The 14,541-nt window shown below is 33.6% G+C and overlaps 1 protein-coding gene across 2 annotated transcripts in view; it reads left to right on the top strand.

Annotated features, from left to right (window-relative positions):
• The window catches only part of LOC115234625, a 47,388-nt gene extending 32,853 nt beyond the window's left edge, over positions 1–14,535 (top strand). For both annotated transcript variants that reach the window (XM_029805825.1, XM_029805826.1), the window contains exons 3-5: positions 8,867–9,230; positions 10,758–11,125; positions 11,701–14,535. In XM_029805825.1, the coding sequence (XP_029661685.1) occupies positions 8,867–9,230; positions 10,758–11,125; positions 11,701–12,635 (1,667 nt within the window). In that variant the 3' untranslated portion in view covers positions 12,636–14,535. The remainder of the gene's footprint in view (positions 1–8,866; positions 9,231–10,757; positions 11,126–11,700) is intronic.
• Positions 14,536–14,541: the final 6 nt, after the last annotated feature.

Genomic DNA, 14,541 nt, shown 5'->3' with positions numbered 1-14,541 from the left:
TGTTACTTACATATAAATATTTATATAAATTGGAGCAATATTATTATTTGCCAAAATTGACAATCGATATCTCATCAATTATCGAGGCTTTTATCCTCATTCAATCGAGTTATCGGAATGATAGACAAAATTAAACCAAGGTTTATTCGGACGGTATTCGTCATTGGTAATTACGTCTTCAGATAAACGGCAATTAAAAACAATAGATATATACGGTAGATAGATCGCGTACATGCATGCATTCTCTCGATCATACAGCCTTGGTGCAAAATGATCAACCGGAAGTGCGCGATACTTCTTGCCGGTAGATCAACAAGCAACAAGGTCATCATTAATTCCGTATTGGTCGAGCGTTTATCGCACACGGGTCTCACCCTTCTCGTTGTCACTGCGTTAAATTGCCCTCTCGCATAAATCTTTTCTCCCCAATCGAGAAATTTATCTTCAAAACGATATGAATTTTTGATTAATTTGGAGTCTTGTTACATCGTATTGTTTTTCGCGAATGTCAAGGTTTATCATGAATATGATACGCATGCATTGCTAATCAATCTTTTAATAATTAAAGAAAATTTGAGAGATTAAAAAGAGATAATATATCAAAAAAATTTTTTTTTTTGCTACGAAGACCACTTGAAATTTTGGTCGAAAAATAAGATTTCGTTATCTGTTCACAAACGCAATAGCTGATTCAGCGGATGCGCTTTATATTTATAGCTTTATTTATCGTATTTCTTAAAAAAGATATGATTTAATCAAGATTTATATAATGATGAATTGAAATTTAATTAAGAATGAATATTTATTTAATAAAGATTTAATCAATTATTTAATCTTAAGATTTGAAAAGATATCACACCTTCTCGGCAAATTCCTCCGTCGAATTTTTGCTAAACAAAAACCAGTTTCAAGTTTGCCGAGGTATTAACGCTAGTGAGAAAGTTGCGACTTCCGAAAACGCGACTTTCGTGATAACGAAGGCGGCACGTGACCTTCTCTCTCACGTTCCCTCTATGTTGTGCGCAAAATGACACGGCCTTCCGGCTTGCTTCGTGCACGAGCACTCTGAAAACGGTCGATCGCGATCGAAATACGATCGCAACAATAAACGGAAAGCAATTCGATGAAATTTCGAGCACTGACATGACTGTAGAGCGATCATCACTGCGCGCGAAGTTAAAAAGGAGAAGGAATTATGTAGTGCAATGACCGGACATAGGCGTATACACGGCACAAAGCCCCTGACTTTCTCTCTACGTCATCTTTTCACCACGGCCTTTTAATCGTCGTCGACAGTGCCATTATTACGGTACGGCTTATTCGCTGACGTCTATTCGATGATTAATTAATTCATAATTGTCCCTCGAGGTAAGCCGGTATGCGGAATGTTGCCACTTGACGATGTATGTTACATACGTATGTGCGAATAGCGGTCGTACATTATATGTATTAGTGGCCCTAACCGGGATCGATTGATTGTATTTAGTGTTCCGCCTTAAAAATCGGATGATGTAAAACGGGTACACACAGCTGATTGAATATTTGTACTGATTGGTACAGATATAACATTTATCATTAATGGTAATTATTATCGTAATTAAATACGATAATAAGGAAATTAAGAAGCTTTAGAGATATTCAAACTATTTTCTGTGTAGCTTCGATGTATCTTTCTTCTTAAATAGTATGTACCTTATGAGAATATATGCATTCTAAAATTAAAGAATATTTATATTATAAATAATATAATAATCCTGATTACTAGAATATTATTCTTGAAAGTTTTTGTGTAATTATACGCAGATATTCAATGATCTTTTTCTTAAAATAGCAGAAACGTGGTATTAGAATGACAATTTTACTTAGTGCCGAATAGTGGCATGAGCATGGACTATAAATAGCCTTAGCTCTTTATCGCGGCAGGTTTAATACGTCATGTTTGTATCTTTAATCAGCGTGGAACTGATACGAGAAGGGGATCTAAAAACAAAACATGGAATTTCCAGTCGAAAATCAGTTAACCACATCGACGTGATGATAAAATCAGTATATCGGTTTTTTAATAACACATATTGTAAAAAATCATTTTCATTATGTTTCGAAAATGATTTCTCTTCTGTTATTATAAGACACAAGCGTATGAGATTCTTATCAGATTATACCGATTAACGTTGCAATATGTTGCAATGAGTGAATCAATTCAATCTAATAAGACACGTAAGAGAAAGATTAGCTTTATAATAGCAATATGAAACACAGAGATTTCTTTTATAGATGTGACTATTTAAAAAAAATAAAGATTAGTTTTACGTCGCTTTTTTAGATTCGAACTGCATCAGAAACTTAAGTTATGTTTGACTGATAACGAAAGTTGCTTTACTGTCGTTTTCATTGATATATAATCAAAATATAGTTTATTACAATGTATTACATATGTACTACAATGTATTACATATATTATTATATATATATTTACTTAAAATTGTAGTCTATTTAAATCCAAATTTATTATATATCAAATGATTTAAGTATATTTGAAGAATATTCAAATTTGATCTAAAATCCAAGAAGAACGAAAGCTTTTACTCTCGATTAACATCATATGTATAGACTAATATATTATATATTTAAAAAATTGTTTAATATTCCGGAATGCCGTTCTATGCAATAGACAGACGCACACATATACAATAACATGCTTACAATTTAGCTTCGGAAGGCTAACGGTCTTACCGCGTCGAGGTCGTGATTCGAGAAATAAAAAATATTAAGAAAGCTCCGCTCTCTGTGCTGCTGGTCCTTCATCGAATTCGCGCTATGATTTCCAGTTTTGCCTCGAACTTGTTCTCGTCGACCTTCGCGTCACCTTCTAAAATAATACGCACGAGATTTTATCCTCCATGCATTTTTAGCTTACATAAAGCCGAAAAAAAGACAATTTGAGAAGGAAAACATATAGACGACAAAACATACGAGCGATACAGCTAAAATTATTCTTCTTTAACATAGGGTGCTTATTTATTGAAAGAAATATCTGAATTTTTCATGAGATGTTTGTATTGTATATAAAAACTATAGATACTATATCATGCGGATTTTATTCAAGAATATTTTATGGCTTCGTCAAACTGTCCGAAAAAATTTATTTTTATACTTCCTTGCTGTCATGTTTATTTTTAAAAAATTACATGTTTAAATAATGATCTAAAAAAATTTAAAATAAATTTATAGAAAATAAAAATAGAGTTTTTTTCGTAGGGTTTCTTTGTATTCTTCAATTATTATTAAATTTTAAAAAATTTTGCGATTTATGTAATAAATTAATTATTCATAACTTAAACTTCATCCAAGAAACGCAATAAAGTATCGCATGATTTTAAAATTACATGTACGTATTTTTGATTATGATAAATAAAGAAAGGAAATATCTACGATTATAAAATTCTTGGAAGTGAAAGTCTTGATGGAAGCGAAAGATTAAAATTAAAATTATTAATTTTCCGCTCTTATAAGATCAATGTCACAAAAAACGCTAAAAAAGATTGCTTACCATACCGTTTTATTTTTATAGTTTCTGCGAGGACATATTTTTATTTTATCTCTTGATAAAGCGGACGCCGATCGCGATTTTTTTTTGTTTTTTTTTTGTTTTTTGCAATCATGCGATTTACACTACTACGTGTTCAATTTATATTTGATCGTGATATTGAAAAGTAATAGGCACGTTGTATTTCTGACAAGTTGCGCAATTCTACATGTCTGATAATAAGCTGCGAATTATACCGGGAGAGCGCGGTATCCTCTTTTTTACTCACGGTCATATTACATTCTAGAAACTTTAAGACGTGTTTCGCTTTTCATTAATTATCCACTTATTCATTTCTGTGAAGTTAACAGCATATTAGTTAGCGAGTCTCACATAGGAATCTTTTGTTCGCTTTTATTGTTTGCCGTTGACTGAGAGTATTACACAGTGTGAACTCGATCGTTACATCAGCCAAAGTAAATTTGCACTGAAATTTAAATCTCGTAAATTAAGTTTTGAATCTATAAATAGAAATAAAATCGTAACTTTTATTTAATTTCAAGTAGACTTTATTTTAATGGTGTCTTAATTTATGAAAAGAAATTTCAATAAATATGATAGCTCTGCGTGAAACCAGTGCATTATATATTATATATAAATAGTTTAAAAACTATTATATTTGTGAAGATAAAAGTATTTGATCCTGAAAATCTGTAGCAAGTATTTTGAAATTATGTATTTTACTTCGAAAATAATAATTTAACTTTATAATTTCTTTGTCATATTTATATTTCGCATAAATACATTTATGTATTTGCATATAAAAGGGCACTTGATACATCTTTCGTATTGATATTTATCATGATTTAATAAATAAAGTAGCAAATGCAAATATATAATTTATCATACTTCTTTTTTATTATATGAATTTACATACTAATTTGATGTTTATATAAGATTTATACTATATATATATGAAACGCTATATTTTTATATAACTACAGGAATTATTAGAATATTACTTCCTTCCATATATAGATAAGCTTTAGCTTATATAAAGAAAAATTATGCAAAGTTCATAAATATAACACGTTGCAACTGCTTTTTAATTTAAAATTATGTCCAAAAACAAGCAATTTTGTGAAAACCGCAAAAGTCAGGAAGTGCTCGTAAAAAGGTTGCGATAAACGTCGGCGATGAAATGAAAAACATCAATGAAAGGAAAATGTGGCGCGCAGTCACGCTAAAGTTATAAACTTTGAAGTTTTGCTATATATGTGTGTGTGTCGTTAAATTATTATATTTTTGAAACTTCCTCCCGGATAAGCTTCTAGAGCATTTCGTATTGTGTAATTATATAAGAGACTCCGCTTGCATCTTAAATAGAGTGACACAAACTAATAAATCATTCCAAGACTATTTTCCTATTATTACTGAATTATCGTAATAATTGTAATATATTCTTGCACAGTTTTATATTGCGCATTATATAAGAATGGTATGCTTATTATACAATTATATAATTATTTTCTATTGAAAATATATTTCCTCTTTTTATTACAAAATGATTGATACGCGTTTTTTGAAAATGATATATTCGCGCACATACAGGACTATTTATCATTATTATTGGTTATAACAATATTTCTCTCCGTGAGAAATATCTTCTCTTGTGTTTTTTTTTTTTCCAAATGAATAAAATATTTAAAACGTAGTATTAATTTTAATAGACATTTCGAGCATTGATAATATCCAAATTATAAATAGGAAATACTGAAATATTTATTTCTAGATCGGTATTTATAAACCAAAATTAAATGTATGGAAAAAAATATGCATAGTGCAAAGATATATAATTCATTGAGTAATTAAACGTAGAAGTGATATATGAAAATTATTTGCTCAAGAGTGTTAGAGTTTCTAAGGAATGATTTACTTCGTTTAAAAGGGGGCTCCGTTATTATTGCACCGTTTACCCTACATCTATGTAACGTTATTCATCGTCTGACTGCACGCGACATTCGGTCTCGTCATGCGATGCCAATGTTATTTTCTCGTGGAAAGTTTCGTGGCGTTCTGCGATGCGCGAATTTTCGCGAAATCCGGACAAAATGCATGAGAGCCGATACGCATGGCAGCAGTTAACGGAGGAAAAATTAACGGTCGGTCACAGCATTACCTTCAATATCGAGCATCTAACGTGTTAACGTTATAGTTTGGCGGTGACAATCTCTTGGTACCCTCCTCGCCATCGCTTCCTGTTCCGCGTCGTTCCAGACCGCCTGCTTTTCCGTTCGCAATAATTCGATCGCAATATTCGCGCTTGACTCGTCATGGAATACGGATTTTCGCTAGTTTGTTTTAACAGATTTACAGGATATACTCGTTTATATTACAAGCGGGCAACTTATATGACCCTCAAAATTATTTGTTGGGATTTAAAAGATGTTCGTTAAATAAAAATATTAATCAGTTCTCAACAATGTGTATGTTACAAGTTACTTTTGAAATAAAATCCACATAGAATTGAATAAAGAGATCGAGAATTTCTTCAAGGATTTTCTTCTCTTCTCATTTTGCTCCTTCATCCGTGAAGCCTTTCATTTTTTCAAAACAATGTTGCAATCGAAAAACATTTCTCGGCACGCCAATGGACGCTGGCGTTTCACCTGCAGCGAGGGATCGCTTTTATCGGATCTCCCCGCGCGCGCACTTTCTCCGGACACGCTCGGAATAAAATGTTGTTCCACTGAGAATGTATGAGGCTTCCTATACGCAAATTAGCCAGGCATGCACAGAACCATCATTGTTATCCGCGGTTCATTTGCATTCGATTTCATGCCCCTTTTTTTCCGGGTAGTCGGTCACAGCTCGATTGCCGAGCGCAGATCTCGATTTGCATAGACATGCATGCTTTCTCTCGACGTTCATTTGAAATGACAGATACGGCTTATCTTTTTTTTTTCCGAGATATTCAGTAAGTGGAATCACGTTACGATCACTTAGCGCTAATAAACGCGAGAAAAGCATTAGGTTTGTATGGCTCACGTCTTAATATTTACATCCCGCGCAGGAAGATGGAAACGAAAAAAGAAACGAGGACGAACTCGCGCGATTATCTCCTTCAATAAGTAGCGTGGATTCGCTTGAAGATCCGCGTAGGTATCACGGACGATTTGCGAAATCGCATGACAGAGGCGAACCGTATCTTTTTCAGAATAATAATAATTCGTCGGATTCAAAGAGATATCTCGTCTCTTCGACCAATGTCCAATCTATCGCGTCGCTTCGAAGACGCAAACGCATCGTTTAAATGCTGCTAAAGTGAATACGCACGCCTTAGTCATCTGCTTCTGATCACAGGGTCTTTCTTGGACAAGCACACGGAATTTAATAAACACGCACGAGCAAAATTCCATGTCATTCCTCTATATCGGTCTCGTGCAAAGCATTGATATGATACACTCCTTTTTTTATTCATTGTCTAGAGTCTAGAGAGTGCTTATTGCATTAATAGCAATCAATTGTATTTGCTGAATTATAAATATGCTATGATTAAAAATTTATGAACAATATTTCTTAGCTAGTTTTATTTATATAAATGTGCTTTTTCTTATATATATAATTATATCTTATATTATATGATTATATCATTTTTTGCGTGCGCACATTTTTTTTATAATTGTTTAATTATGCATGCAAAAGATTTTAGAGATATATTATGTTTTTTTCTATTTAACAATTTTAAATAACCGCAAAATAACATTATCTTATTATAGCATCAATGTTTTAACTCAGACGCAATTAACATATTTTACATTAATCATTTAATAGATGATTAATGTAAAATTTACAGAATAAATAATTTTCGATAATGCTGCTTTCTTTAAGCTTAAAATAAATTGATGGAAGTCATCTCTATGGAATATTTATGAAACGGTAGTAAGACTAGAATACATTTTTTATATTTGTGATAAATTTTTAACCAATTAGTTAAAGTTTGTTTATATTTCTTAATTAATTGCATAAGTATTGCTTTTAATCATCTTACATGTCTTGTTTCCTATCCGTATTTTTTCAAAGTCGTTATCAAGCCATCAAGCCTGTCGTTATCAAGCATTCTGTATATAAATTAAAAGCAGCCGGTGACGTTGAGAAATTACGCGCGTAGCACGCTATTTGCATAACACTGATCTAAGACGTTGCATAAAATGCCAAGGAATTTTTTGTTGCTTCAGAAAATCGCCGCTTTGTCGTCAATTGTGTTACGATTATCGATCTTGACCGGCAAGGCAATTCGTCCGATGTGACGCATTGTCAGAGATAGGATCCGTATAAGCGTTCGCAATTATTAATCGAATTAATTTATTCACTGGCAAATAAATTATAGTTTACCTCTTATATTTATAATTATCAAGAACTTTATGGTGTCATATATGTATCGGATTGTGTCGAAAAAGATTGGCAAGGATGAAATCTTCCTTGAACGCGATGAAAAAAATTTTTCAAAATCATGTTTACCCGCTTGGACTAGATTTAAATTTATCACTGCCGTGCTAATTAGAGTATAAATACTGGATCGTTTACATTTACATCGATAAACGAGAACCGCTTTTAGATTTGCACGAGGAATCGCGGTTTTTTTTTGTTTTTTTGTCTTTTTTGTTTTTTTTTTCTTGCAAGGACTCCAGCATTGCGTACCTATCTCACATCGCCGTCTCTCTCCTTTTTATTTTTTCTTGCCGGCACCTTTCTCCCTGCTTCCCTCCCTCCCTCCCTCCCCCTCTCTCTCTCTTTCTTTCTTTATTTCTCCCTTCCTATTTCGCCTGTCGGCTCAGCTCGCTTTCGAACTCTGCTAAGTAACTGTACTTGCGTTTCCTGTATCTCTAAATTGGTAACGCGATCCAAATCGGCGCGTAGCGGCGAATCGAACTGTATCGAAAGTCAGAATATACCGCGGAGAACATGAAACGCGAAGCTCTATCTCATCCGTATGTTCAATCGCGACAAAAATGTCGTAATACATAGCTGCACACAGGCGTGCGCGTATATCGTACATACCTAGGTGATAAGTCCTAAAATGACATACATATTTTTGTTGAACCGACAATTCCGTATGACATTTTCGATTGTACTCTTTGAACTAGTAATATGAAATTATTTATAAAAAACCTCTTGAGAAAACATTATAGTTTAATTTTTTTGTACGAAATAACTCAAACGATCCTGCGTTAAAATTTTACAAAATATTGAAAACTTCTAAACGACTTTTGATATTAATATAAAACCCTAGCGTCATGTAACAATTCTAGAAGTTTAAGAATCTCAATGCTTCCGCAGGTGAAGGCTGCGTCGAGAAGCCTGTATCGACCTTGTGGCGGAACTATATGACCAGCAGCAGGCCCGACGTCTCTATGAGACTGACGATAACCAACGGCGGTCTGACCGCGACCACGAAGGACCACGGTCTCACCGAGTACTGGGCCCACCGTGTGACTTACTGCACGGCCCCAGTTTCGCATCCGCGACTCTTCGTCTGGGTATACAGGCACGAGGGTCGCAGATTGAGGCCCGAATTGAGGTGCCATGCGGCTCTATGCAGCAAGGAATCCATCGCGAGAAGACTCGCCTCTATTCTGAACGCCAGGCTACAACAGGCGCTCTTGGAATTTCGCCGAGATAAGGTCTCCAGGCAAAATGCCAGGTAAGAATGACACTGTGACAGTATTATGTGCTGCTAGCAGCAAATTACATCAGCTGAGAGGAAATTCTTCGTTATTTCAATATTAAATTATTGACAGTTAATTATTCAAAAAGATTTAACGAATCAAGTATTAATATCAAACTTGTATTTCTTTCTCGGAAATGATAGAGATAAGTGGAAGGAGTCACGGTGGAATTTACAAGATTGTGGTAATTAACGGGTACTATCTTAAGCTTACAAACAGTGAGTGAGAATTAGCAAATGTTACGGCGGTATTTTGCGAGATATTGCTCAATATTTACTGGGAATTAAAACTAGAGTATTAGAGGGGAATTTATAAGACATACATTACAAAGGGAATTAAAACTAGTGTATTAGAGGGGAATTAATAAGACATATATAACAAAATATATTTACGCGCGTCTGTATTCTCGATATGCTAAATAAAAAAACTATATATAAAATTTTCTTTCAAATTTTTATTTCTCAATCAATTATCTAAGAACCATTTATATGTATGTGCGGCGTGTAACTTTTTATTCAATTTTTTTTGGTCGATTAATTATTTGAGGACTGTTTCAAAATGTGCGTATTAATATAAAATTTATAATATTATGAAATATAATTAATAATAATTAATATTAATATAAATTTAAATGTTTATAATTCATGTATCTATTTCGCTTCTAATTAAAACTGAACAGATCAATCGCGCGACATAATTTCCCAAATATAGAATTCTCCGAGTTTCCGTTAGGCTCATTTCAATATCGGGCAATGGCGCGCATTCTTCGCATTTTTATCATGCCGCATTCGTTATATCGTCGACCATACAAATTAGGTTCCACTACTTAATTGAAGAGAGAAGAGAAATTTTCTTTCTTTACTCTCTTCTCTTTCTCTCTCTCTCTCTCTCGCTCCTGAGAAATACGCGCAGTTACGCACGTTTATGCATCTACCGTACAATCACGATTCCGATCACGATTGTAAATCGTTATGTGTACGTGTGATCGAGTCACGATCCAGGACGAGAAGTGATCACCGGTCGATGTACATTCGGGTCAGTGTTTCCAAGTCATAGGTCAAACATTAATACTTCTGTTGGAATTGCACTAATACGATTAGCTCGCTACTTCTTTCATTGCGTCATTAAAAATCTTTTTTTTTTTTATCGAAGAAAATATAAGGAACAAATAAAGCGCATTTTAATAAGTTGATGAATTATATATAACAATTTTAATAAATTAAATTTTATGATTTTAATCGATTAATAACTTATAATAGTTGGAGATTTATATGATTTTTCTCCAGATATATGTGAATCAGCAGAAAGTAACATATGGCTAACAAAATTATTACGAGAGAAAAACATATAGAATAATAAAATCTACTTCCATTAAATAAAAAAAAAAAATTGCTAAAAGGATTAATTCTGTTTATTACGAAATTCATAGCTGGGAGAAATACGATATTACGGCAACATCTTATATTAACGAGATCGATTATCATGATAACAAATTGTTACAGGCTGTCTCTGGCAAGCGCGTTGTACGACAATCCGTCTTTGCCACGTAGGAAGCTTCTTCTGAGCACCGGTGGCCAGAACTATCGACCGCCCTTGGAAAGATCGAAGAGCGCGCCAAAGCTATCAGCGATCGAAGAGGATACGGTAGCCGAGGAGATAGAACAGCAGAGGCTGCTGGAGGAATTGCGTTCCTTGGAAACCGTGGCGCGTAGTTGGGAGGATCAGGATAGCTGGAGGATAGCCAGGCTGTTGGACGCTCTCAATCGCGAGTCCTCTGACGAAAACGGTAGCATTTCCAGCGGATGCGAAACCGCCAGTACGGCGACAAGCGAGGAGAGAGCCATCGGTGCAGAGGAACACCTCGCAGGAAGTTAGTATTGTTTGCAGAATTTATTACGGTCGAATAAGACTTTATCAAAATTACGAAAAGCAAGTGATAATTCTTCTTCCATGCGCCTCTTTTTTTAAATTCTATACTGTAAAATATCATGCAAAAGCAGTTACATAGATGTAATGGACTTGAAATTATGCATATATCTTGTATTGTAATATGTAATTAAAATAAACGATTGTAACCTTGCATATTAAATTTTTGTATGCGACTTTAATATTATGAAAGTTGAACTAGAGAATATTTATCTTTTACTTAACGTCGATAAGCTAAAAATATATAGCTAATACCGTATTTATTTTCGAGCACTGTATTTATATAATACCATTTTACGGAACATTGAATCTTTCTTTCTGCTCATTATCAGTATACATATTTTTATTTTTAAAAGTTTAAAGTTTTTTAGAAGGGGCGTATAACGGTAGAGATTTTGATATTTGATTATACGTTTGAAAAGGGCAGTTGCTTGACGAGTTGTACCGTTGGTGCGCGACATATGAAGTCATAATGTCATTTCTCTCTTTGAAACTTGCTTACCTTTAAAACTTTTCCAGATCAAAACGATCGGCGGGGATCAATGAAGAGGGTCGTTTTCTCGGAGAACCGAGTTAACAAAGGACTAGGACCACGAAGGAATTCGGAAGGCTCGCCTCATTTCATGACATGTGCCGGTAGCCCTCGTTTTAATCCTGTAGACTCCATGAAGAGGTTTCCTCTAAGAAGTGAGGAAGAAGAATCGATGGAAGAAGAAGAAGAGGAGGACACTGCTTCGAATATGTTCGATTTTGAAGATATTGAGGATCTTGATGACGTAGTGGATTATCGGCCGAGGGGCGAGATATTGAACAGGATCGAAGAACAACAAAATAGAGAGAGGCGAGCGAAGGAGAAATATCCTGATAGGACAGGCCGTGAATTTCTGCGAAACGAAGAGACTTCATTTTTAACTCTGGATTCTCTCGACGAGGAAGCCGATAGCGATGAGAGCGGTTACGTGGAGGCCCCACCAAAGTCTTTATTAGGTCAAGACGATAGGAAGGAAGAGGAAGAGAGCGATCGTTCGCGATTGGAGTCGTTTAAGAATCAATCGGAAACTGTGACTGCACATAGAAACATAAAAACTGACGAGAACGAAAATCAAAGGATGAAGCATGAAGATCCCAAAATAGACAAACAGAAGGAAATAGAATCTAAAAAAGTGGAGAAGAAAGATTCCTTATTGGCGGTCGACGATAATCAAAGAATCAAGGAAAGAGAAATAGAGAGAACGGATTTCAAATATCCTATCTCAGAAACCATCAAGAAGTTAGCTAGCGCGTCACTGAGATCCAAGTCCCTCGAAATGACGAGCAACAATTGCTTGAATGTCCTAAATAATTTCAAAACTTCCAAGTCATTCGATAGTGTGAGAAATGATGAAATTACCATGGAATCCCCAAGTCTTCACCAAAGGAAGCAATTGTTGGCACAACATGGTGTTATGGTTTGAAAAATTTTTTTATTTTATGTATAAAAGATTGAATGGAAATTGATGAATGAACATTTGTTTAGCATCGAGTTTCCATGAACAATCAAAGATACTTATAATTATATTTCACAAAAATATCGACAGTTTACAGAAGGGAGTATTAATTAATTTTTGTTCCAAAAAGTGCCTGATTAACATTCTTGACAGATTTATCAAATTTTGATATTTAGTTTATTGGATGAAAATGGGTTTTAATTATAAATATTCATCCTGGAGTCATTTTCCTTACTACTCGTAGTACTTATAGTACGTAAATATAGATATTAATTCGGTGATGGATATACAGACCCTGTTAGGAAATTTTACTTGAATAATGTCAAAGCAAATGATCAAAATATATTTTAAATGTGCTTTTACATAGCTTCGAAAGAATTAATTTAAATGCTTGATTGCGCGAGTTAAAAGACCATCATCGAGTTAAAAAAAACCTTCAGTGCCGGAATGTAGACCCTAAACTCAGTATTTTAAGATGTATGATTTCTCTAGTTAATCTTCCAAATCTGAAGATTGTGACTTCACAGAAAAATGTGAGTCAAAGTCAAAATTATTAATAGGCAAAGATCAATCAGAAGGCTAATCAAATTTGGCTAATTATATTTAAAAGCTAGAATGAGCCAAATTGGGATGTAGTAGAGAAATCATTAAAACTATTACTGAGCTTTTATAAATTACTTATAATAACTATAATATTATTGTTTTATTATTTAATAACGTGATAGTGATTAGGTTATTTTATTTTATTTTATTTTTTGGTCATTGTATGGCATAGAAAGGATTATCTACTTCCGGTTCTGATATTACTACACAGGTTGACAAGGAAAATATACCCATACTATATATGAGATGGATATGAAAAATGAGACTATTGAATCTTTTAATCATGCCTGTTGCATGTAATTGTAGTTTTGTGGTTAAAAAATAAAATATTCTGTTTGACAGAGAACAGATTGCAATGCAGACAATTGATAATATTAGAATAAAAAGTTTGTGTATAAAATTGCAAGAATAGTTACTTTGTTCAAGTATAATGAGCTCGAGATAATTTGATAATGTGATTTTTTGCGTTACTATATTAAATTTCCACAAACAAGATTTGAAAGCCTCTATTAGAAGATAAATCACAAAGTTGCCCATTGAACCGTCCGATTTGTTATCGACAATGCATCGTATCTTATTGATTATATAACATTAATATTCGTTGTTATATGTGAAATGGTTCTAAACGAATGATCAGTAGTAAATCGGCAAAGCTAAGCCTTGATTCTATGGATTATATAATATCGTAATTGAAGACAGTTAATGGAGAATAAGTGATTGCTTATAAATATAATTTTTCACAAAGTGGAGAGAAATCAATGTTCTTTGCTCGTAATAGCAAGAATGAAAATGATAGTTGTTATAGGGTACAATTATTTCATTCTTATTGCGCTCGCAAATTCGTTTCGATGCAAAGTATTTTCTAAAAGCAATCGAATGATTCTTTCGATTTTTTTATCTGTCACTTAAAAAAATGCAATATTAAATTTATTTAAACAACGCATTGGATATCTCCATTATCTATGCAAGTTCTGATATAAGAACTTGCAGTGATTTGTTAGATCACAGAGATAAATATGCTTTTTTTTATTGATTGATTATTATATATTATGACAGAAATTAAACAGTTCATTACAAGTTGATTTTCGATAATATCAAGTATTATATTAGTGGTGTTTATTCACGTATAATTCAGCATGTGTTATTGGTAAAGCGCTAAAACAAATATTTTGAATCGGGCATGCCCGAAAGGTTTTGCTATCTACGCGAAATCCGAGATTGTGCCAGATATGGCTAAAGTCTCTATTATGACAACAATCCTTGTAAAGGG

Source organism: Formica exsecta, unplaced genomic scaffold, assembly GCF_003651465.1.
Source record: "Formica exsecta isolate Colony F162 unplaced genomic scaffold, ASM365146v1 scaffold201, whole genome shotgun sequence".
Classification (NCBI taxonomy): Eukaryota; Metazoa; Arthropoda; class Insecta; order Hymenoptera; family Formicidae; genus Formica; species Formica exsecta.
This window is presented reverse-complemented; position numbering and strand designations above follow the sequence as displayed.